Here is a 22,002-nt window from a genome sequence, read left to right on the forward strand (position 1 = left end):
CACACCCTCACTGGGTTTGCATGTAACAAGAAGCTGCAACTTATCTCCCAATCATGCCCCAAATATTCAGAAAGCTCATGTCACTGCAACAAAGATCACCATGGGGAAATTCACCCACCGCAGCTTCTCATTACCTCAGAACCAGGCCATTGTGTTCAATGGGGCTTACTCTGAGATAAATATGCATAGGATTGCTCCAGGCTAACAGATGACCTTTCCTGTTGTGCTTCTACCCTCTACCTCAGTCACTAACAGTGGTCCCAACTCATCTTCCAGATCCTAGTTATGCCAGCAGTTTAATTGCCAAAAGAACTCAAATTCCTAGAAAAATTAGGTATAAAGCTCCCTGCACCTCCCACAGAAGGGCATTTAGTCACTCCCAAAGACAAGCATGCCTCATTCCTAAAAGGAAAAAGGGGCATCCCTCACTCCAAGCAAGAATATCCCAAATCTTTGGCAATGTCATATGACAGGCCACAGAACAGCACCTAAGAAAGACGCAAGTTATCCTCTGGGGGAAGTGACCAGCCATAAACACCTTTATGAAACTGAGGGCCATTTTGCCCACTGTCATATGGGTGAACTTCTAGGTTAAGAAAAGGAAAGATTACTTAGAACAGATTGCCATTTCCTCCCCGTTTGAATGTCCACGCTTGTACCTATCCCCTCGAGGGCCATCATCATCCTTGCTTGTACACTACAGCTCCTGAGCACAGTTTTCTGGAATCAAAATACAGAGGTTCCTGTTTGAAGGTTCAGCCCATTTAATGCTTGGGGTTTAAGTGGTGACTAAAAGCTGACTTGTCCCTGTAGTCAGTTTTTGTCCTTTACAGGAACAAAGAAATTTCAATTACTTGTTTCTGTACACGAGTTTTTCATTATAGCAAAATGTTAAGGGCTGGCTATTGATACTGAGACTTCCACTTTCAAGGCCCAGTTCCATAAATGGCTGAACACAAACATGTTATGCATGCAAAGTGCCCTAACTTCCTTATAATCTACACTGCTGTCAAGAAACATTCCTGCCTCAGAAACCTTCCTGCTTTGGTCTTTTTTAATTCAAGCATTTCTCTGTTGTAGAGCTACCTGAAAACAATGATTTGGTCGGCAGTCTCTTGTCTTCTCTTGTATTGCTGCAAACAAATACAGCAGTAATCTTGCTTGGGGTTGAGTCCTCTAGTCACAGATGCCTTCAAATTACGTAATGACCAGTGGAGATCATGGTTGAGCAGGCTAGTGGTCGTCTCCAAAAGGGTCTTGTCAAGAAAAAGAAGGTTAATACAATCACTTGATTTATTAACCATAATACAGAGATTCTATATGTGGCAAAGCATCTCGTCAGGAAGATTAATCAAAATAGGAAATAACACCTCTAGATACATACTATATGCTATCCTCACCTCTTTGACAACTCCAGCACTTACTTCTACACTGCCAACGGCAATTTTAACAGTTCTCTCTATTTTTGGTTATAACAGTAAAACAAGATCCTTTCATAAATAATTATTGCCATATCTCATCTGGGATTATCATCTATCTTCCTCTATTCCATTTAACACTGTATTTTTCTATATGTCTGCTTCTATTTATCAAAAATATTTCTCTTTTCTTAAACTCATTTCTCAAATTCCGTTTTGTCACAGTCAATATTTTTGATCAAAAAGAATCTATTGTAGAGCCACATGTTGTTGAAATAAGAAATAGGAAATAACAAGAGGTCCTATTTTTATGACAGTTACTTATTCATATGTTAAAATCACTATATTTTAACTAATATTTATTACATCCCTTTTCTTCCCAAAGGTCAAACCTCTCTCAATAGCTATCCCAAATTAAAATCTCAATCTTATAAATGACACAGGTGGGGAAATTTCTATATATGCATTAACCATAAATTTCTTACCTTCATAATATATTTTTAACATTCTAATATCCACAGAATTTCACTAACTTGTTTTCATAGCAGTTGTTTTTGCAAGGAAAACTATTAATTTTGTGATCCTTTAAACCAAACGATTTAGTATAAGCTATTATCCTAATAGTATCATTGTACCTTTAGGAAATCCAGATCACCTTTACTCAATAATTATCTGCTATTTTGTTATCGATCCTTGCACTCTTTCTTTCTGAACAGTTTTCATTGTCTTACACACTTAAACAGTGGCACCTCTTGGAATGAACCGTAGGGTTCAGGAAGGACTCCTCAGAAAAAAATGGACTGCCAACAGCAGCCATTTCTGCCACTGTTCCAGTCAAAAGACAGGACAAGGGCGGGCAGCCAGTTGCAATGACAGCCCGACCCTTGAAGCACATCATTTTAAATCAAACTATTTTCATTTGCTGATTTTGAGTGGCAGTGATTTGAATCAATGAGATGAAGCCTTCATGTGGGAGTGTATACAGCCAATCAGGACACCAGTGTGGTGGAAAGACCAACCCCTCCACTACTGCAGTATATCAGTGGTAGCACCCCACTTCCTAAATGACATGCCGTAGAGTTGCTACTGGCTGGCCACCACCACAACGGCACTTTATTTTGGTTGCAGAGCAGAACAGCACCAGGGGGCACCATTGCCACCACAAGTATTTAGCACTGTTCTGTTAGAAAAAGCAAGGAAGTGCTGAGAGTGATAAGCAGGGGGAACCTTGGACAGCATGTAGCCTAGAGCCTGCTTGAACCTGGCCACACTTCTCTTCCTGGAAGAGTTTTATCAGAGATTTTCTAATACACATTTTGAGAAGAACATTTTGAACATTTCTGTGTGATGTTACATTTTTCTTCAAATGTGCACTTTCCCAAATATTTCTGAAATGAGGTCTAGTCTTTTTAATAAGTTTCTACCATGGCCATCTAGCTGTGTGCCTAAACAGTGAACCTTCTTGCATGATTGCACAGCTTTTTGTAACAAGTTACCTCCTGCAATATTTTCTCTTTTAATAACAAAAGGCATCACCCAACTCATTTTAATTTATCTTCTAGCCTGCAGCCTATTCATATTTTGTACTGATTTACTTAACACGGCTCACATAAAGTACTATGTAATCTTCACAAAATCCTATTTTATGTTCTCTTGTTCTAATTTTAACTCCTTTGAATGCAATCAGATGTAATTATCTGACAATAAGGGGGCAATTCTATATATATGTTTATACAGTACAGAAAAAGTCCTACAACTCCCAGCATTCACCATCCAACCACAAGTTTAATTTTATTCAAAAACACTTACTCCTGAATAGCAAAGAAGTAAAAACTAATGCAGATAGTGGGCATTCTTGTCTGGTATTCTATTCTTTTTTATTTTCTATTTTATTTTATTTTCCTTGGCTCCAAGACAGGGACTGCAGCCAAGACATTAGAAGACGCTTGCTCCTGGGGAGGAAAGCTATGGCAAATCTAGACAGCATACTAAAAAGCAGAGACATCACCCTGCCAACAAAAGTCAAGGCTAGTATAGTCAAGGCTATGGTTTTCCCAGTTGCAATGTATAGCTGTGAAAGCTGGACCATAAGGAAGGCTGAGCGCCAAAGAATTGAGGCCTTTGAATTGTGGTGCTGGAGGAGACTCCTGCAAGTCCCTTGGACTGCAAGGCAATCAAACCAGTCAGTGCTAGAGGAGATCAACCCTGACTGCTCTTTAGAAGGCTAGATAGTGAAGATGAAACTCAAATACTTTGGCCACCTAATGAGAAGGAGGGACTCAATGGAGAAGAGCCTAATGCTGGGTACAATAGATGGCAAAAGAAGAAGGGGATGGCAGAGAATGAGGTGGCTGGATGGAGTCACTGAAGCAGTCGGTGTGAGCTTAAGTGGACTCCGGGGGATGGTGGAGGACAGGAAGGCCTGGAGGAATGTTGTCCATGGGGTTGCAATGGGTTGGACACGACTTCGTGACCAACAACAACAACATTATATTCTTTAAATGAAAACAAAACAAAACAGAATTATAACCATTAACTACCATGAATGTGCCAGGGCAGAGATGAAAAACTTTTTTTAGCTTTTGGGTTGATTTCCAATTTGGGGTAAGTTTCAGAAATTTCATTCTAGCAGTGACTAAGGCAAAGGGCAAGAAACAGTGTATCCATGAATCCAAGTGTTTCCTCCCTAGGAAAAAATAACTGAAAACTACTGACATTAATTAACTTTAGCAGGTCATTTATTTCAACAGAGTTCAACTGTCTTCCAGTGAGATAGTTGGGGCACCTCCAGTTTTGCTGTCACTATTTGTTAGCTCCATTTCACTGAAACTTACGTAAACTTCAGCCATGTATAATATATGTAATATCTCACTACCTAAGGACATTATTTATGAACGGAAAGAGAAAGCAAGTGGGCAAGGATAGGGAATCCCAGAGGCTCAGGAGCAGAAGTCTCTGTGGGTCAGAGGATCCTGCATCAGACTTTCAATCAATTAGTTCAATCCATTCATTATGTATCACAAAAATTCAATGCTTTAATTTATTATTGAAAATAAAGCAACCCTAATCTGTTGCGGCTTCCTTCAATGTCTTTCCTGGACCATTCTATGACTACACTAATCATTTGAAATAAGTGAAGAACATGTTCATGAAATCTGCAAAACTGGCAAACATGTGACACAGTACAGCATTTATGATCAAGACAATCTTGGACAAACAGAGCGGAAAAGAACTCTAAGCCAGAAAATAAAGTTCAAGAAATGTAATGGGCAATATTAAATCTTAAAAACAAACACAAATGTAATAAATCAACTTTGCTATTTATTGCTTTTTGAGTGACCAAAATGTTTTAGATACTTTCCTTGAGTAAGCCCTACAATAGCCTGTCAAGGCAACCCAGTGCTATAGCTACGCTGCAGATGATGGGGTGAATACAGGGAGGGCTGAGGTTAACAGATTATCCTAAGAGAGGGTGGGTTCATGGGTGCTCACATTACATATGTGTAGCATTCAAGCTAGTCCAGCTGTTCCTGCATTGAAATTTCACATTTTGGGAAGGATGTAATTATTTATCAATCACAATGATAGGTTGACCTTTTCCAAGGAAGTTCAGGCAGGCTCACAGGGTTAGCCCTTATTTATTGGTACAACCACACTGGCCTAGCACACATATGACACCATCTAACCTACTGAATGGTTTGGCAATCAGAAGCACCTCATGGTCTTCCAAGCTACTCTCTCCATGCCCTCCTTCTCAGTCAGGGATTCCCCCACCCTTTCCAGTTTTGGAGACACCCGTCTGCGTCACAAATTCACCGATATTTTTATTAATCACAGCTAATTGCAAACTATTTTGAAACCAGCTCAGAAGCAGGCTTGCGTATTGTAGACTGATGCTAACATACAAAAAGCTTTACTAGTAAAACATTTTTTATAGACAGGGAACACAGGCCAAGAAGCAATGACTAATCTAATTAAATCAATTCAAAAATGATAAGGTGGACAAGTTGGTGTGGGAACAGAAAAGAATCTTTGTTAATAATTGCTAATACTATAAAGAACAGGCTGAGGAAGATAGCGGGAAGCAAAACTAGAACAGGAGAAATACACAGCAGTTTAGTTGGCGGTAGAACAGGGATCACAAAGAAGCTTTGAATAAACTATCAGTGTCTTTTTGTACTGGTTTCAGTTGCTCTGGCAATATGCTCATTGGTGCAAGGCAGTACAAGAAAGATGACTCCCAAAACACTATTCTTCTATAATCTTGGCTTATTCCTAGTTAGGGCATATTAAATGAACAGTAATATGGACTAACATACACTTAAACAGCAGCTGCACAGACAGTGAGAGTGACCTCAGGATGCAATATCTGCATGTTTCTATTTTGTATTCATCATTCCCTCTATTTCCAGCTTTCACAGGGGAAAAAATGAAAGCTGGAGGAAATTTAAAAAAAAAAGTCCAATGAGGACTGAGCATGCTCAGTGGATACAGAATGATGAAAGCTTGTTAGGGAAGAGAAGATAAAATTCAGCGGAAGGAGGTGAAATGGAACAGAAAAAGGCATGGATGGCTCACTGGAATACTGTGAACTGCCTAGAGAACATCAGCTATTGGGTGTTACAAAAATGTAATAAGCAAACAAACATAAACACTCTGTACAGTGACATTTTGCACCAGCTTCCACTTGGGTCTATACAATATGCAAATGCCATCCATGCACAACAAAGTGCATGTTCAAAGGCATGTTTGGTGGGAACCAATGGGGGGCCTTCTTGACAGCCATTCCCATGCTGTGGAACTTCCGACCAAGAGAGGCTTTTAGCTTGTCCCTCCCTGCTGTCCTTCCACCTGCAGGCCTTTGTGTGTAAGCAGGTCTGTTGGGTTCAATGAAGTGTCTATGCCGTTATTGTTTTTTAAAGTAGGTTTTATTTTATTTGTTTTCATTGTTTCAATCAAGCTTTATTTGTGATTGTAAGTCCTCTTGAGTGCTATTTTTTCTCAAGGAGAAAAGTAGGGTAAAAACCAAACAAGCATACATGTAAGAACCAAATATAATTACTTTCCCAACATGGCAACTTGGAGAATGTAAATTAACATTACAACAAGCCAAGTATAGAGAAATTTGGAGATGGCTTGTACTGACTGTTTAAGGCAAAACATTTTGAACCAAGAAGGGAATTAAGTTTATGTTCATTAAGTTTACTGCTGGTAACAGCTCCAATTGGCTGTTAGAGTTTGGCCACACTGCAGAATTACCTGCTTTGCAGATCCAATCAGTTACTATTTTAATACCTTTTTTGTTTTTCAAGTAGATCTTGCCCTCTACAGAAATATTATCATATAGCTAGATTTAGCTATATGATGTCATTGAGGACAAAATGAAGTTTGCTCTCTAAAAACTCTCTGGCTACTTGACAAATGCAATGCTGCTACACAAAAAAATGAAAACAAAAAAGATACAGAAAAAGCCTTTGACTGGGCTTACAAAGAATTTCACAGGAGCACTGCCACTAGGTATCACTGTGAGGCTGCAGGGCAGAATTGTGCCCCCTTTCCCTGCACAAGCACTATCAGCTATTGTGTCCTGTGGGAAAAAAGCCAGAAAATAGGAAGGCAGAAGCAAGTTTCCTAGTTCAACATGCATATATCATATGCCTAATTCTACCAATAGTTAGTAAAGACAATATAATTCTGCAGAAATGTTACAATCACCCACTTGTTCTCCAAGTGGGCTTCCTATAGGCATGTGGCAAAGAGAATGCTGGACCAGAGAGGGCTTTGGCCTGATCTAACTTGCTTCTTCTAAAGCTCATTTTGGAAAATGTACAATTTTACCTTGTATTTGTAGCAGTCAAGCCTTCACTCAAAACACATGGGAAGGGACAGAGAAGCAGTAGTAGATTACAGAAAATAAACCCCACTTTATACGCTAGCAGTAGAGGTTGCTGTCCTCTTTCCAAAACCTTCTCCTCCAAGAATGTATTAGCTGCATTCTCCTCCTCAACAACACCATCTGGAAGCCCAAGTTATGGCTTTCCAGTCCATATAATTAGGATAGGTGTGCACTGCCTGGCTCACATTCTTTGAAGTATACAAAGAAAGGGAGGGCTGCTGCCAAAATATAATTTGTGCAGAAATGGAGGATGAGGTGCATAAATAATTTACCAGCCAGAATATTGGCTACGGTCATCCCGTTTTGATTACCCACAGAGCAGGATTTTTGTGTGGTTGTTCTTAAATAAGGCACATCAATGTGGTTTATGTATGGCGCTACTGGGGTTCTCACACATGTATACACACACTTGCATACACCATGTTCTCCAATACTAATGTGCATATAGTAAGTGAACTGTGTAAACAGGACCAGTAGTTTAACTTCCAACCAGCCTCCTATTTGTAGTTAGCACCTCTCCCACTCTTCCTGCTTAGCACCAATATCACTGGAAGGAAACAGTTGGAAAGCATCCTAAGTCAATTCTTAAATAAACACTAGAGTAATGCAAGAGTATGGCACCAAAGTTTCTCTGCTGTGAAATGGAAGGGTAATAAGGTCTCTCTCTTCTGATGGTGTGTGAGAGAACTTTCTCCCGAGAAAGGAAAACTCTGTTCTTTTCAGGGAACTTAATTAAATAATCACGCCATCCAAAGCCAAACAGACCCATCTGCTGCTGCTTTAGTTCCATTATCTATGGGTCTCCTCCTGCAGGCTGCAAGGATGGTTTTATGTATCATCCCTAGAAATCAATTATACTCTGAGGAGTGGAGTAGAGTGGATATCTAAAGCTCCTATGGGAAAACAGGACTGCAAGAAAAGTGAGCAGTGAGCTATTTTTCTATTCTGGGCTCCAAAATGGATACCAGATTCTTTTATAGAAAGAATATTTGGGGATCAAAAAACTAAACTATGAATAACAGCTGCCAGTAAAGAATCTATTCATCTGAGAAGTGGAGCAGGGCTCAGGCAGAGAGGTGCGCAGAGAGGGAGGGAGGGAGGGAATGTGTGTGTGTGAGAGAGCATGTCTTCCCCATTTTATCACAGGCATATAGCTATCTCTGTTACTTACATCAGACACTAAACCAAGATAAGACAAATTCTACGAAAAGAAATGGGCTCAGAAAATGATCAGAGTACACTTAGGATAAAACACAGGCATTACTAGTACACAGAATATTAATGTTTGTAATCTGAGAAAGAATAGTTTGAAGCAAATCTGAAAATAATGTTAGTCCTAAAATGAAAGTATTCGCCCCAGGGTCAAAAAGTTAAGGCAGAAAGGAGGAGGCGGCAACGGCCCTGCCTTCACCAATAGAACCTATACGAATTTCAAAGAGAAGCACTAGAAGATGGTGGTGGTGGTGGTGGTGGTGATGAGAATATTAATTTTATAAATGACTTCACATCAAAAGTCATGTTTACTAGATGGTGTGTTATATCATTGCCTGACAAAATGCATGAGAATGTGAATGTCAGCAACCTGGTTCATCCACTATGGTTTAATTTGTTGGTGGGGTTGCTATGTTGAGCCAGGTGGTCTCAGGCATCACTTTGCATAGCACCCATGAGCACCTGACTTGCCATGGCTTGTCACATTGTGTGAAGCCAGAAAACAGGTTTTGTTTGCAAATTAGACAACTCCCAAACAACCCTAAAACAAGCCATGGTTTATTGAAGGTTGTTTAATCTTCAATCACCTTCATTCCAGATTTGCATGATGCAACAAGCCATGGCAAGCCAGTTGCCAGCACATGCTTTGGAAACATGGCTTCTGCAGGAACCAGCACAATGCAGCAGGACCTACAAATAAATTAAGCCATGGTGGGCTGTCCTCTCACACAAACCCAGTGACTGGGTGTCATGGTTGAGATGCATCTCTCACTGGGCATGTGTTTTTGATAGAAGGCATTTTAAGGCATTAAGGGCTCAATTCTGTGCTGGCTGGGGGATGCTGGAAGTTGTAGGACTTATTTCCTATCTAAACATGCATCTGATTGCACCCATTTCTCAGAACTAATCTAAATGACCTGCATGTGATCAAATATTTCAACTTTTCTTAGGATATCTTCACAAGTCCTCATTCAAAGACAATACCACAATATCTAGACTAGGTATTGCCACCAGATGGATGAGTGGGAAATTGCCTTCCTACAGTCAGCTGGAACTGAGGAAAGTAGCAACTACTTCCACTTTTTAAAAGACTAGATTTTAATTGAAGAGTTGCCTACATGAGATATTAAAAATAACTGGAACTGGTTTGCTTCAAAGGAAAGTCTAGAGAAGCTTCCTAGGCTAACTTTGCTTCTAGTTTAACTAAATTTGGTAGGCAAAATCAAAAGCCTTCCCGCAAGGGATTGACAGTGAATAGGGGCTTCTGTACTATGCATTGTGGCAATTTAGTTTCAGCTCAAATGTAACTTCTCTATTTGCTGGTTGCATATTGGAGTTTGGATCACAACTTAGAATTGTTGCTGAATGGCAAGGTGGCATTGCTTTTGCTTAAACTAAACCATTTTCAATTCAACAAAAGTCAAAACAGAAAGGTTAACTAAAACCAATAGTACGTATCAATACAATCAATGTGGGAAAGCTCTTCAAAAGATTTTCACTTGTCTGCTCTAAAGAGTAGATAGAAATAGCACAGTGGATTTTGCTGGGCAGACAGCTCCATAGCATGAGCTTGATAAGTGCTGCTCTGTGTCTCAACCAGATTTTGCTTCCGTAAAATGAAGGGATAGAGCGAGGCCTCTCTAGCTGTTCTATGAAAAATAAATTTAAAAGTTAAGATCTGAAGATCTCAGCTTGCTGAAGGCTAGAGCTGAACCTTTCTCAAGCTGGGGGCTGAATTTCACTATGGAGAAGTCGGGAAAGGGAGAAGCATTTCAGAGGTGGCAGAGGTCAAAGGCAAGAGAGGGACCAAAATGCCAGTGTGTTTTTGCTTGATGCTCTTGCGACCTGTAACAAATCTTTAAGAGAGGCATTTCAACTTTTCAAAATGAAAAAAAAATGTACAAAAGCCAGGAAATCCCCAAATGATTGTAGTCAGAAGTGGGCATATTGGGGAACCCAAGAAAGACAGGCTGAGACCCAGGGGGCCTGGATTTGATCCAAGGACTGAGGCAGTGCACTCCTGCTCCAAACCCAGCCACCAACATTGAACTGCAAGTTTTAGAAGCCAGTGTGACACAGTTTAACTCTTGTACTATATGCTCTACAGATTGTAGTTAGAGAAAACTGCAGCACTCTGCACCAGATGAAATTTTCAAACTCTCTTCAAAAGACTTAGCTGTTACAGAATTTCATTTGCTGCATTTACCAAAGAGGGAACAATGGCAGAACCCTGATCACAGAGAAAGTTTCAGAACTTGCTTATCGGCTAAAGATCTGCTCCGGTACAGCAACCACTGTCTTGTCATCCACCAACAAAGCAAGCTAGAGAAGCACACCCATGCTCTGAACCTCATCCTTCAAAGGTATGACTGTGTTAGAAAAGGTGACCCTACCTAAATTATTCATGTAGAAACAGCCAGCTATTTGTTGCAGACTGCAGAAGGCTTATGGTAGATAATACCAAACGTGAAGTGAGGGACAGACCTCTGCCCGAAACTCTGGAGGGTCACTGCCAGTCTGAGTAAACAGAAATGAGTTAGTGGTCTAAACTTCACAAGAGGTCTAATATGAAGATGCTGGTCAATTACTCTCCTGAGACGCCAGTGGATGGGCAGTCTATAAAAGCCATAAATAAATAAATATTATTAGACCTCTTGTAAAGCTAATCTAAGGCAACAGCTACCTGATGGTTGGCACTTTCATTCATTGTACATATCTACCAGATGTCAGGAGATTTATTTAATAAGTGTTTAGTGGTTAGAGAGCCTGATAGCTGCTAACAAGCATCCCTCATTTGGAGTTTAATATCAATTTACTTAAAGAGGAAGAAAAAGCTTATTCTACTTACCTGCTCATAGTTAAAACTGTCTAGCATTCCCAGCACAAGACCCTGAATTTCTCCAAGTTTTCCTCTTCCATACACTGGATCCTAAGTGAAATTTACAAACTGATGTTTATCTACATTAATTCAAAAGCAGACTGAGAAACTACTATGCACCCTAATACAGTGGATAAATATTAACTCTGACTACAGCACAAATGCAAAACCTCTTATCTAATCAAACTGGTAGAACACAAGAAACAAATAGTTAGATCAATATCTTCTAAATATAGTCCAGTGTTTATAAACAGAAATATTTCTATGTCATTAAAGTAAAATCAAATGTTGAGATGATCACAAATACACTTAGTTTGGATTCCAGAGGTGAAAGCCTGCCTTCTTTCCACTTTCTGAGGTTTTGTGAGCCCATGGTTTCCAAGATTATTCCCTGACAGTGCTTACAGGGATTGTTTCAAGAGGACATCAGATGAGTTCTGCCTTCATTTCTTATCCTTCATGCAACTGCTGCAGCAAAGAGAGTAGAAATTCCCTAGTGTAATGCCTGATGCTGGAAGAATTCTTTTCTAAACAAGTTTTGGTTTAGTGATGCATGAGATTTAATTAAAGCAGGGCAGCATGCTACCTCATGCGAACAGGTCATCATTATTTACAATTTTATGGTAACCCTGTGTAAGATGTTGGAACTCCCTTCCTTCATTTTTTAAAAATGTGCAGCTGTTGTAGAAACATCCCCAGCCCCAAAGATGTTACTGAAACATGTTCTAAATGCTCAAAAGTAAAGAGCAAGACTCATCATCATTATTATTTTATTAGCCCATAACGGGAAATCACATTTTTTAATTTGTGGTAGATATATGAGCTCTAAGCAACAGAAAAAGGCAGTATAGGAGCTAACAGATGCAAACCAAATCTACACAAATTGTAACCACAGCAGCTGGATTCACATATGACAATCCATACTCAAAGTTGAACTATGCTAACAAACCATGACTTGTTAACCATGGATAATCCAGACTTCACTACCTATCAACAATTCATGGGTTACCTTTGTGAATTATTCATGGTTAAGAAATAATAATTTGTCAGTATAGCTGGGTTCACATAGTACAACAGCCCACAGTTCAACAACAATCCACACTCAACCTTGAACATGGGCTGTTGTGTTCTGTGACCCCAGACAATATTAACTTTAAAGTTGAATGTAATTTAACCACTTGAGTAGCCAATGAAAGGACAATTAGATTTGGGGGATTGGGAAAATATTCTGTACAGCACAGATTTAGGAAGGAAATGAGCTTTGTACTGTAATAACAGAATAATAAATGGATTGATTTTGTAAACTAAAATATGTCAGTGATGTCTTAGATTCATTTAGGAACTAAAGGAACCAGTGGCTATAGTGGCTAGCAGGTAATGATTAAAGGATACCTGAAATCCACACAACCTATGGTCATAGTCCAAGAATAACAGTCTGGGGACTAGCTTGATGAGCAGCATTGTCTAAAACACCAAATTTGGCAAAAAAAAATGTTTACTCTAAAGAAGAACTCTTTCTCTATCTTATTGTCCCAGTTACACTGCAGTGCTACAGTATGTAATGGAAGCTGCTATCCAGGTGGGCTTGAAACAGAGATAGTTGAAAGGAACTTGAATGGCCATGAGCCACAAAAGACTGTCTATGGGCAATCACACACCTGTTTGCTTGGAAGCTTCTGCATTAGGTCATTTAAGTTCTTATTAACCTAAGAATACACCTAAGCCTGGTCACTTCTGACTTTTTTTAAACTAGGTTGATCCGAATCTTATCACTGGGCTATAAGTGGCAGCATATGCCAAAGGTGCATTCACACAAAAGTAGTGGAGTCTTTGGGGGGTCACATTCTGTTTTCAGTAAGTACATTTTATTTTAGTATGTATAATTTAAAAGCAGCAGCATAGAAAGTACATCACGCTGAGACACCATATAAATTATGGAGGACAACTGGGAAGTCTGGGCCCTTAACACAGCATGTACGTGATCCATGACATACAGCAAGCTATTTTTATCTGTCAGAAAGCCTGTTACTCTCGTTTCTGAGACACACTCTTCCATAGTATGTGTAGGTTAAAGGAAGTCAGGCACCAGTTAGAAATAAAACAAGAAAGGGAAATAGAGAGGGTGGTATGGAACAGATGAAAACTACTTGATAAATTTATGACGTCAAGTTTTACATGTATGTTTCATTATAAACATCTCCCTTATTAATCCAAACTGATAAGACATTTATGGCACGATCATTTTAATAAGCTAACAAGAACAGGTGAGACACCCTTAAAAGAAGCCTATTCACCTGAAGGCTTCTTTAAAGTTGGTGACACAAATTCCACCTGCTATCATACTGACACAAATAAAACTACTGCCAGCTCCTGTTTTTCATTTGAGCACAAATCTACATTATTTAAATAGAAGTAAATATATCCATAGCACTAAGTAGTTGACAGATTAAGCAATGGCCAAGCTTCATTTTGGTTAATCCAATCTTTATCTGTTCAATATTTGCTTTTCACTTACCCTTAACTAAGCAGCCTCCAACTGGCAGGTATCACCCACAGTTAGAATATGAAGGGCCTCCTTATGTAGCAATGCATTTCACTAATTTACACCTTTCCTTCCCTAGGCTAAAATACAAGTTCTTAAGACCGAAATGTTAGTATCTACTCTGATCAGCATTCTTGAAGATTCTAAAATAGGGTTCCATTTTGATATCATTAAACAGACCATATGTGTCATGGACCAGGATTCCTCATCTGCAGAGAATCCTGACTCCTTATCCTCAGAAGAACAGCTAATGACATGACTCAGCTATGAAGTCACAAGACTTCCATCTCCCCAGGACCTTGTTCTGCAGAAAGAAGCAAGGGATCATCTCCCCTGTATTCAGAGGAATTCATATTACCTTCTTCAAACTCTGAGACCTGTACCATGACAAAATTAGCTTGCCACAGCCATTCCCAGAATATTGCAGCCAGAAAGTAACAGGCCTGGTTCCTTTAAAAGACAAACTCAGTCAACATGGAAGCAGAAGCAACCAGCCAAACTATAACCATGCTCTTATTTAAGACTGTCTTGCTCTGCTCTGTGGGAACAATATACAAAAAGGCCCATCTGGCTTCCAGTTCAAGCACAGCTTAGAATGTTCTATGGTACTGATCTATTCCTATTCCTGAAGCTTCAGCTTGCTGACCATTCCTGAAACCTGACTTTACTGAAAATTCCTCATATGCTAACAAATCATCGGATGAGACAGAATTAGAATTCAAATCCAACGTTAATCACATTTAATAAAGTTCTAAATATATAAATAAATAATGTCATGTGAAATCACAGTTCAAATGTTTGCAAAAAACAGTGTAGTAATATTCCAGTGGCAGCTGGATAATGCCTGTTAATTACATGTAGAAGTTGCAAAAATTATTTTAAAAATACGGAAAATGTCTTTCTAACCCAAGAGGCAGTTCAATAGTTCAGTCTGTTGGAATGCTGCTGCTATTTACCTCATGCAAATGGATAATCTACCTCTTATACCTACCCACAGAATTATATTCAGAGCACATACACAACATGCTATGCATTTCCTGGATCTGTTATTCAAGTGCCAATAATAATTATTTCCATCAGCAACTGACAGCACCAACAAAAAGTGAGGCCTCAACCAATCATGAGGTGTGACACATGCTGTTTCAGTAGTTTACCATTAAACATATGCAGATACTTCAAGATGAAGAAAATATTTCTACTCTGTTACACATGGTTTTACTTAGTAAAGTGAATTACTATATCTTCTGCACCCATAACTAATAAAATCAGTTTCCTATTGCCCATTGGTTTTGTTTATTCTCATATATATTGCATATATGTACTGTAACTCATATAAGAAACTTATTAAATCATGTGTTCAGACTTTGCCTCTAAGTATGTACTATGGCATCTAATCTACAAATTACATTTGACAAAACACATCAACGTAGGAAAGAAAACACTATGTTGGGGTCCAAAGGAAAAGTGAAACTAATGGAACAGGAAATCAGGAATGAGAGAGCAAACACCTTTTACATATTCCCTTCAAAAATGGGTTTTTCTACAAGAAAACAATAAGATTAGGGTGTGATTAAGAGCTAATTTAAATGAAATTAAAGCAGTGTCAATTAGAAATTACAGAGTAATAATCCTCCAAAGCATAGAATGAATGTTCTATATTTACAAATGATACCTGCGTAGGTAATATAATGAGATCTGGAATAATAAATCATGTGCAGAGAAGCTGTACTACTCCTCAGGACTATTATGTGGCAAATATAAGCCAGAAAAAATGATTTGATACACACCAGTAGGCTTTTGTTTTAGTAGAGACTACAAAGCAGGCATATAATCTGGCCAAGAAACTGCTTTTTAAATTGTATCTCCAGCAGGGAGCATTGATTTAGTAAAAGGTTTTCCAATAAAAGGACAAACAAACTAAAATAGCTTTGACAAAACTCAATATAGCAAAAGGAAAAAAGACATTTAAAGCTATTAGTTCTTAAACTGTAAGATGCAAACAAAAGATACTTAAGTATGTTCAGCTAGTTTTATATTTATTGTGTTTGCTATAAAAATCATATAAAATAGTATACAAAACAAATCCTCTCCAAAATGGATTCTTCCCTACTGATTGGGGAAAATTTTGAGACTATATAGGGAGCCTGTATCATGAGGAAGGATGGTTTTCATCTTAAAAGCAACTAGGGAGAACACCAGGAAAATACATGTCCCAACACCCCACCCAGGCTAAACTTAAGAACACAGCAGGCTATCCTCTACAAGGTCAGATTATCTATCTACCTAGATACAGGCTTGGTTCATATGACATGACAGCCTACCATACTTTAGTTTACTCGTGAAGGCTTTTCCGTTGTGCTGGACACCTAGAGGGAGCATTTCTGCATATTGTCTGTGGACACCTAGCTTGCCATGGCTTGTTATGTCATGTGAACCCTCAAATAACTCACAGTGGGTTTATTAAGGTATATGGGCTGTTGTGAAGTACAAACAGGCTCACTATGATGGGCAGCAGCTGCCTAGAGTCTCAGACATAGGTCTTTCACATCACCAGGTAACTAATCTTTATAACTGTCTATGCCAGAAACTTAGTTACCCAACATGTGCCCTAAACATCTGTTTTGAATGACATTACAAAAAGGACATTAATGAGATTACAAAAAGGAAAATGCAGAACTCCATGAAGCATCATCTGAGCATCAGTTTGCATCTTATCTTAACATTCTTGCTTGTATCAAGGTTAGGGTTGTGCACAAAACAGTATTTAAATAACAGTATTTTTATAAAGGCTGTAAATTCCCACTGTACTATGCCCACTAAATTTGTTTAATGTGACCTTCAGCCCCCACACAGATGTATGTAAAGTAAAACTATGTATTAAGTAAATGAGAAACACCACAACATACATGGTTTAACCACACACACTGATTATAATTTAGATGTAAGGTATGTTGTTCATAGCTCACCTGCAGAATTCTCTGTAAAATCAGTGGAAGGGCAATAAATGCTGCCATATTGTTCAGCACTTGCATTGTCAAGTTCTTCAAAACTGGAAGAACAAATAAATGAGAGGATAAATAACTAATCATAGCCAACAGGAGCCAAACTGAAGAGAATATACAATAGAATTTTGTACTGCAATTATCTGATTTCTGATCAATTTCTTTAGAACCTGATAAGGACCAATTCATTTTTGCAGGAATTTCAGTTTAATAAAAAATACCTGTACAGAGGGAAGGGCAATTCAGTAGTTATGTTAGAAAGCAAAAGAACTCCTGAAATGGTAAAGCTAGAAATATTTTCCATCAAGTCATTCTAGAGTCAAATTCAAGACTTTACTAGGGGAAAGAAAATTAGATAACAAGGCTATTTCATCAGCTTCACAGTACAGTTACAGCAGTTAATTCACACATCTGTTATGCCTGATAAAATAGCTGTGCACTGCCTCAGTTACAGACATTCTCACCCACCTTAAGAGCTTGGCTTGATAAAAACCCACATTTAAAGGTCATATATTGTGACAGACATAGGCACCATAGGAGACTAGTATACTTACATTCTGAGTAATGACCCAGTACTGTATAACTAGATAACCTTTGTGGAGACATCATTGCCTCCAAGAGTGGAAACCACAGTGCCTAGAAAAGAACAAAAATGGAATTCCATGAATGCCAGTTTGCCTACCTGCATCCAGCAATAGTTCAACCCCAGTCTCAAAGAATATTAAGAGGCACCTACCTAAGGGACAAACTAGGTGTTATGGTAAATAAGAGGCACTACTGAAAGGCTTCTTCATCCTCTATAATGACTAGCAGAACTGACCTTCAATTATACTCTACTTCTCCAACTCCAGATCATTGGCTGCCATTGGCAGAATCCAGAAACTTGGTGCCCCAAAATATTGCAAAAGGAAGTAAGTTTTACTGGATGTTATGAAAGGGAGAGAAGCAAATGAATGTGTCTGGCAGCAGCCACACATTTAGCCTGGTATTACAGGAGATGGGCTTAATTAAAAGCAAAATAAACCTGCTCCTTGGGTTAAGAATGAGTTCCTTTCCTGAGATTGACTTTAAGTCAAATTTGTATGCAAGTCAGATCACATACATAAAAAGCATATAAAAAACTTAAGAAACTTCCATATACACAAAAACATCTTAAAACACAATACAGCATTTTAATAATGATTATAATATAGTAATAATAAAGTAACTACTAGTATTGAAGAAAGGGAGGGAGAGGATCTGCATGTATCTGTGTAGGTATACAGTACAGTTCTTAAATCAGTTCAGATAAAAAGATGGAAAAAAATAGTAAAAGGATTATGCTGCTGAAGGGGGCAGGTTCCCACTGGAGTTGCTTTCTGGTTCTGACTTCACCGATCATGGACATCCGCCTGGGGCTGCCATTCGCCAGCAGCCACTTGCTGTTCAAGGACAAGGTGGGACTTTCAGGTTCGCTCACTCATTATAAGGATTTGTTCTTAATTTGGACGTTCATAACTGGTGGGTGGACAGCCCTTCAGTACTAGACATCAAAATACACTTACCTCCCGTTGCTGTTGATTCAACTTATGTGAATTCCTCTGACAAAGTGCAACAGTTTTCGTTAAGGTATCTTCAATATCCTTTAATGAAGGAAATTGTACTGAATCTAGATTTAAGTAACAAACAGTCATTAAGTAGTAATTTGGCAGCTAAATTCCATGTCGGAGAAAATAATCACACAAGTTGTAGAATTCATATGAAGATTAGCACCAGAGAAGTGAGAAGCAAATGCAACTTTGACAGAGGAACCAGGTCTGTACTTGCTCTGACAGAACAATCAATGCTAATCCAATGCTTCTGTTCTCAGTGTAACAGTCTGGTTTTTATTCAAAACGACACACTTCATGAAAGCAAGAAAAGAACATAGTTTTAAAAACTTACTTTCATCTTCACCTACGAGTGTCAACAGCTTGCTTTGTAGCCACTGAGGGGAAAATACAGCTCACATCAGTCCAGTTCACAAGGCCTTTATAAAGGATTTATCACCAGATATTCTGCTTATCCTCCCTCTATTAAGACTTTCATTGTTTCTTCGATTTCTACAGCAGTTTTATTTTTCAATGGAGAGAGTAGGGAATATGCAGAATGCAGCAGAACAGGATGAGGAAACCATTTCTCTGTCTTTAATTAGTCCCATCAGCATTATTTCTTCTTTATTTAACATATATTTAGATAGCCTTTTGGGGTACAAAAGCCTCTCTCAAGGTGCTTCACAAGATGAAAAAGCATAACAACAACACCAGAATCAATGCAATTCAATGGCAATAAAAAAAAACCACACACATCCCATTCCAAAAATAGTAAATAATTTGCTGGCAATAGTAAAAACAATTGCTACCAAAATCACCAGCAGTTTCATTAAAGAAAAACTTAGCAGAAGGCAAGGCAAACACAGAAGGAATTTCTTGACAACCTATAATTACGGGGCTTCATGATTTTTACTTGCTAGCTTTTTCCACAGATGTGAGGCCACTACCAAAAAAGCCCTCTCCCTCATACCTGCTTACTGTCTGCTTTCAATGGTGGATTAGCGAGAGTGACAACTGATAAGCAAGGAAAGTTAGCATGGTGAAGGCAGTCCTTAAGGTAACTTAGCCCAAACCATTTAAATCTTGACAGTGAGTGATCATTCCATTTGGTACAGGCAAGGGACAGAAGGGCTATACTTCAGAATTAATAGTATCCTAAGCTACTCTCACTAATGAATCACTACTTGCAGTGGTAACCACTGAAGAATATCTTAAGTCTCGAGTGGTTCACTTATTGCTAGCCAAAGGTCAAGAATAGGCACCTCATTCAGCTACACTATACCCACATATTTATCTTTTGAACATAAGTGGCAAATCCTTTCACAAATAAGTACCTCACTACATGTTAAAAATAATGTAGTTTAACCAGGTTCATGCAGTAAACAAAGATATCTGTTGCCAAATTTAAAATTTATGATTGTATAAATAATTATATGGTTTTGAAAAGTGAGAGATTAAAATTTAAAAGTAACTCATACAGAAAAAAATATTGCAAACGTTATTCCAAAAACTGAGTGGAAATGAGTGGAAATAAATGTGACAGATATATTCATTCATTTCTACAGAACAATGTTTTTATAATCTCCAACAGAAAGTATTCACCTACAAGACAATACACAGTGACCACTGCATTGTAAAGGGAAGTTCCTTGATTACTATACCTCAAGCATAACTAAGAAGGCACCATGAATGTCTCCTTTCTTCTCAAGTAAGTAGGAAGAAGCTTCATGAAGTTGGTATTTCTGTGTGACCTGAACAAAATGCCACAAATGTTATTTTAGCTGGTCTGCTCTCTGAAGTGCAAGGAAATGGGTGCTTGAATGCTTCAAAACTGATTCTCATGACCACTATGTAACTAACGTACAAGTACCCTGACATCAGTGATCATTCAGTGGCCCCCATATAATCTTCTATTACAGAAGGAAGGAAAGAGGGAAGCAGGTTGTCTGAGAAAGAAAATAGCTAGCATATAAAGGGCTAAGCACACCATCATCATCTATCCTCTCTTCTCTCCTGATACTTTTTATTTTCAAAAACTTTAGGGAAAATACGCAGAACCCTGTGTAACCATTAATAAATTTGCCTTTAGTGTTGGACAACTAGTGCCGATGCGGTACACTAGACAGTACAAGTGGAGACAATGCATACTGAGGTCACACTGGATTTCCAAGTGGGGGACTACTGAAACTTCACATTATAAATGCTTTGTTACAATGACTGGTCCAGCTTGGACTACAGATAGATATAACAGACTACAGGTTCAGCCTCCAATTCCAGACAGTCACATGTTAGGGGCAGATGTTTGAGCTAGGAAAGTCCATGCAAATAGTCTTCTTCATGAAGCTAAAGCCCTGATCATGCACAGATCCAGCTTCCATAGAGGTTCACTGGCTCAGATATTCAGGCCAATGCATGGATGTTAGGGAGAATGCTGGAGAAGTTGCATAACTTTGAGGGTGAGGCCAGTATAGCCCTAGAACCCCTTTAATTACATGATAGGGACTGACAGACTTGAGCAAAAATGTCCTTACAGTTTTAATTTGTCTTCCAGTTCCACTGTATTTCTTAGGTTTTCCACTTTACCTGAATTGTCTCTTCTAGCCGGCAGGAATCCAGGAATGGCAAAGTTGCTAAAACCTGGTCAGGATCATACTGACACAGCAGGTCAATAAACTGTTCAGTAACAGAGGGAGAAAGCTGAAACAAGTCTTGATTTATACCTTCCCTGAAACAATAAATGGCATTATGCTCTTTTCTGCCACATTGTAGATAAACACAGAAAACTATACAGTGGTTTCCCCCAGCATAATGCCCCCCAAATGCTTTTGGATTACAACTTCCAGCATTCCTAACCATTGACCTACTGGCTGGGACTGAAGGGAGTTGAAGTCCAAAGCATCTGGAGGACCCCAAGATGAGGAAGGCTACTGTACACAGCAAACAACAAAATCATACACTATTAATATCCACAGAATAGAGCATGATTGGCTTTTACTAGTCACTGTAATGTGCAAGGGTTCACTGGGTTCTGGACTGCAGGTCCAAATGGATAAGCCAGGAAATGAAACCAATACATGGACTCTGAGGTTGAAATATGGTCAATGATTTCAACAAGAATGGAAAATTCACTAGCTGGCTTCACTTACAAAGCAGGACTGCAAATTATTAAGTGATCATAAAAAAGTCCCAGAAGGAATGTGTGTAGTATGATTCATGAGGTAGAAACTGAAGGACAAAGCTTGTCAAGAGAGTTTGCATGGATACTATTTTCTACCCTAGGGCAGAAAAGTATCAAAGGATGCACCCACAAGCCAACTGTTTCCCTTCATAACAGTGTACATGTTTACTTCTCACTTGCAATGGATTTTGGGGTTAATTAAAAGAAGGGTTGCATACTAAAGAGAATAGCCTATTGTTTTAGCTGGAGAGGATTTTGTGACAGCATAGTGGACTGGATACCTTGCTGTGGTGTAACTACACTGG

At 38.8% G+C, this 22,002-nt stretch overlaps 1 protein-coding gene across 3 annotated transcripts in view; it reads right to left on the reverse strand.

Moving 5' to 3' along the window:
* The window catches only part of VPS8 (VPS8 subunit of CORVET complex), a 99,850-nt gene that overhangs the window by 10,778 nt on the left and 67,070 nt on the right, over nucleotides 1-22,002 (reverse strand). For 2 of the 3 annotated variants that reach the window (XM_044434735.1, XM_044434725.1), the window contains exons 36-43: nucleotides 21,103-21,244; nucleotides 20,181-20,270; nucleotides 18,872-18,914; nucleotides 18,493-18,596; nucleotides 17,503-17,584; nucleotides 16,913-16,995; nucleotides 11,375-11,455; nucleotides 1,087-1,256 (exon numbers count right to left, since the gene is read on the reverse strand). In XM_044434735.1, coding sequence (XP_044290670.1) covers nucleotides 1,087-1,256; nucleotides 11,375-11,455; nucleotides 16,913-16,995; nucleotides 17,503-17,584; nucleotides 18,493-18,596; nucleotides 18,872-18,914; nucleotides 20,181-20,270; nucleotides 21,103-21,244 — 795 coding nt within the window. The remainder of the gene's footprint in view (nucleotides 1-1,086; nucleotides 1,257-11,374; nucleotides 11,456-16,912; nucleotides 16,996-17,502; nucleotides 17,585-18,492; nucleotides 18,597-18,871; nucleotides 18,915-20,180; nucleotides 20,271-21,102; nucleotides 21,245-22,002) is intronic. The other variant, XM_044434743.1, reaches the window with a different exon arrangement.

The sequence above is a fragment of the Varanus komodoensis genome, unplaced genomic scaffold (assembly GCF_004798865.1).
Source record: "Varanus komodoensis strain SLA01 unplaced genomic scaffold, ASM479886v1 scaffold1, whole genome shotgun sequence".
NCBI classification, from domain to species: domain Eukaryota; kingdom Metazoa; phylum Chordata; class Lepidosauria; order Squamata; family Varanidae; genus Varanus; species Varanus komodoensis.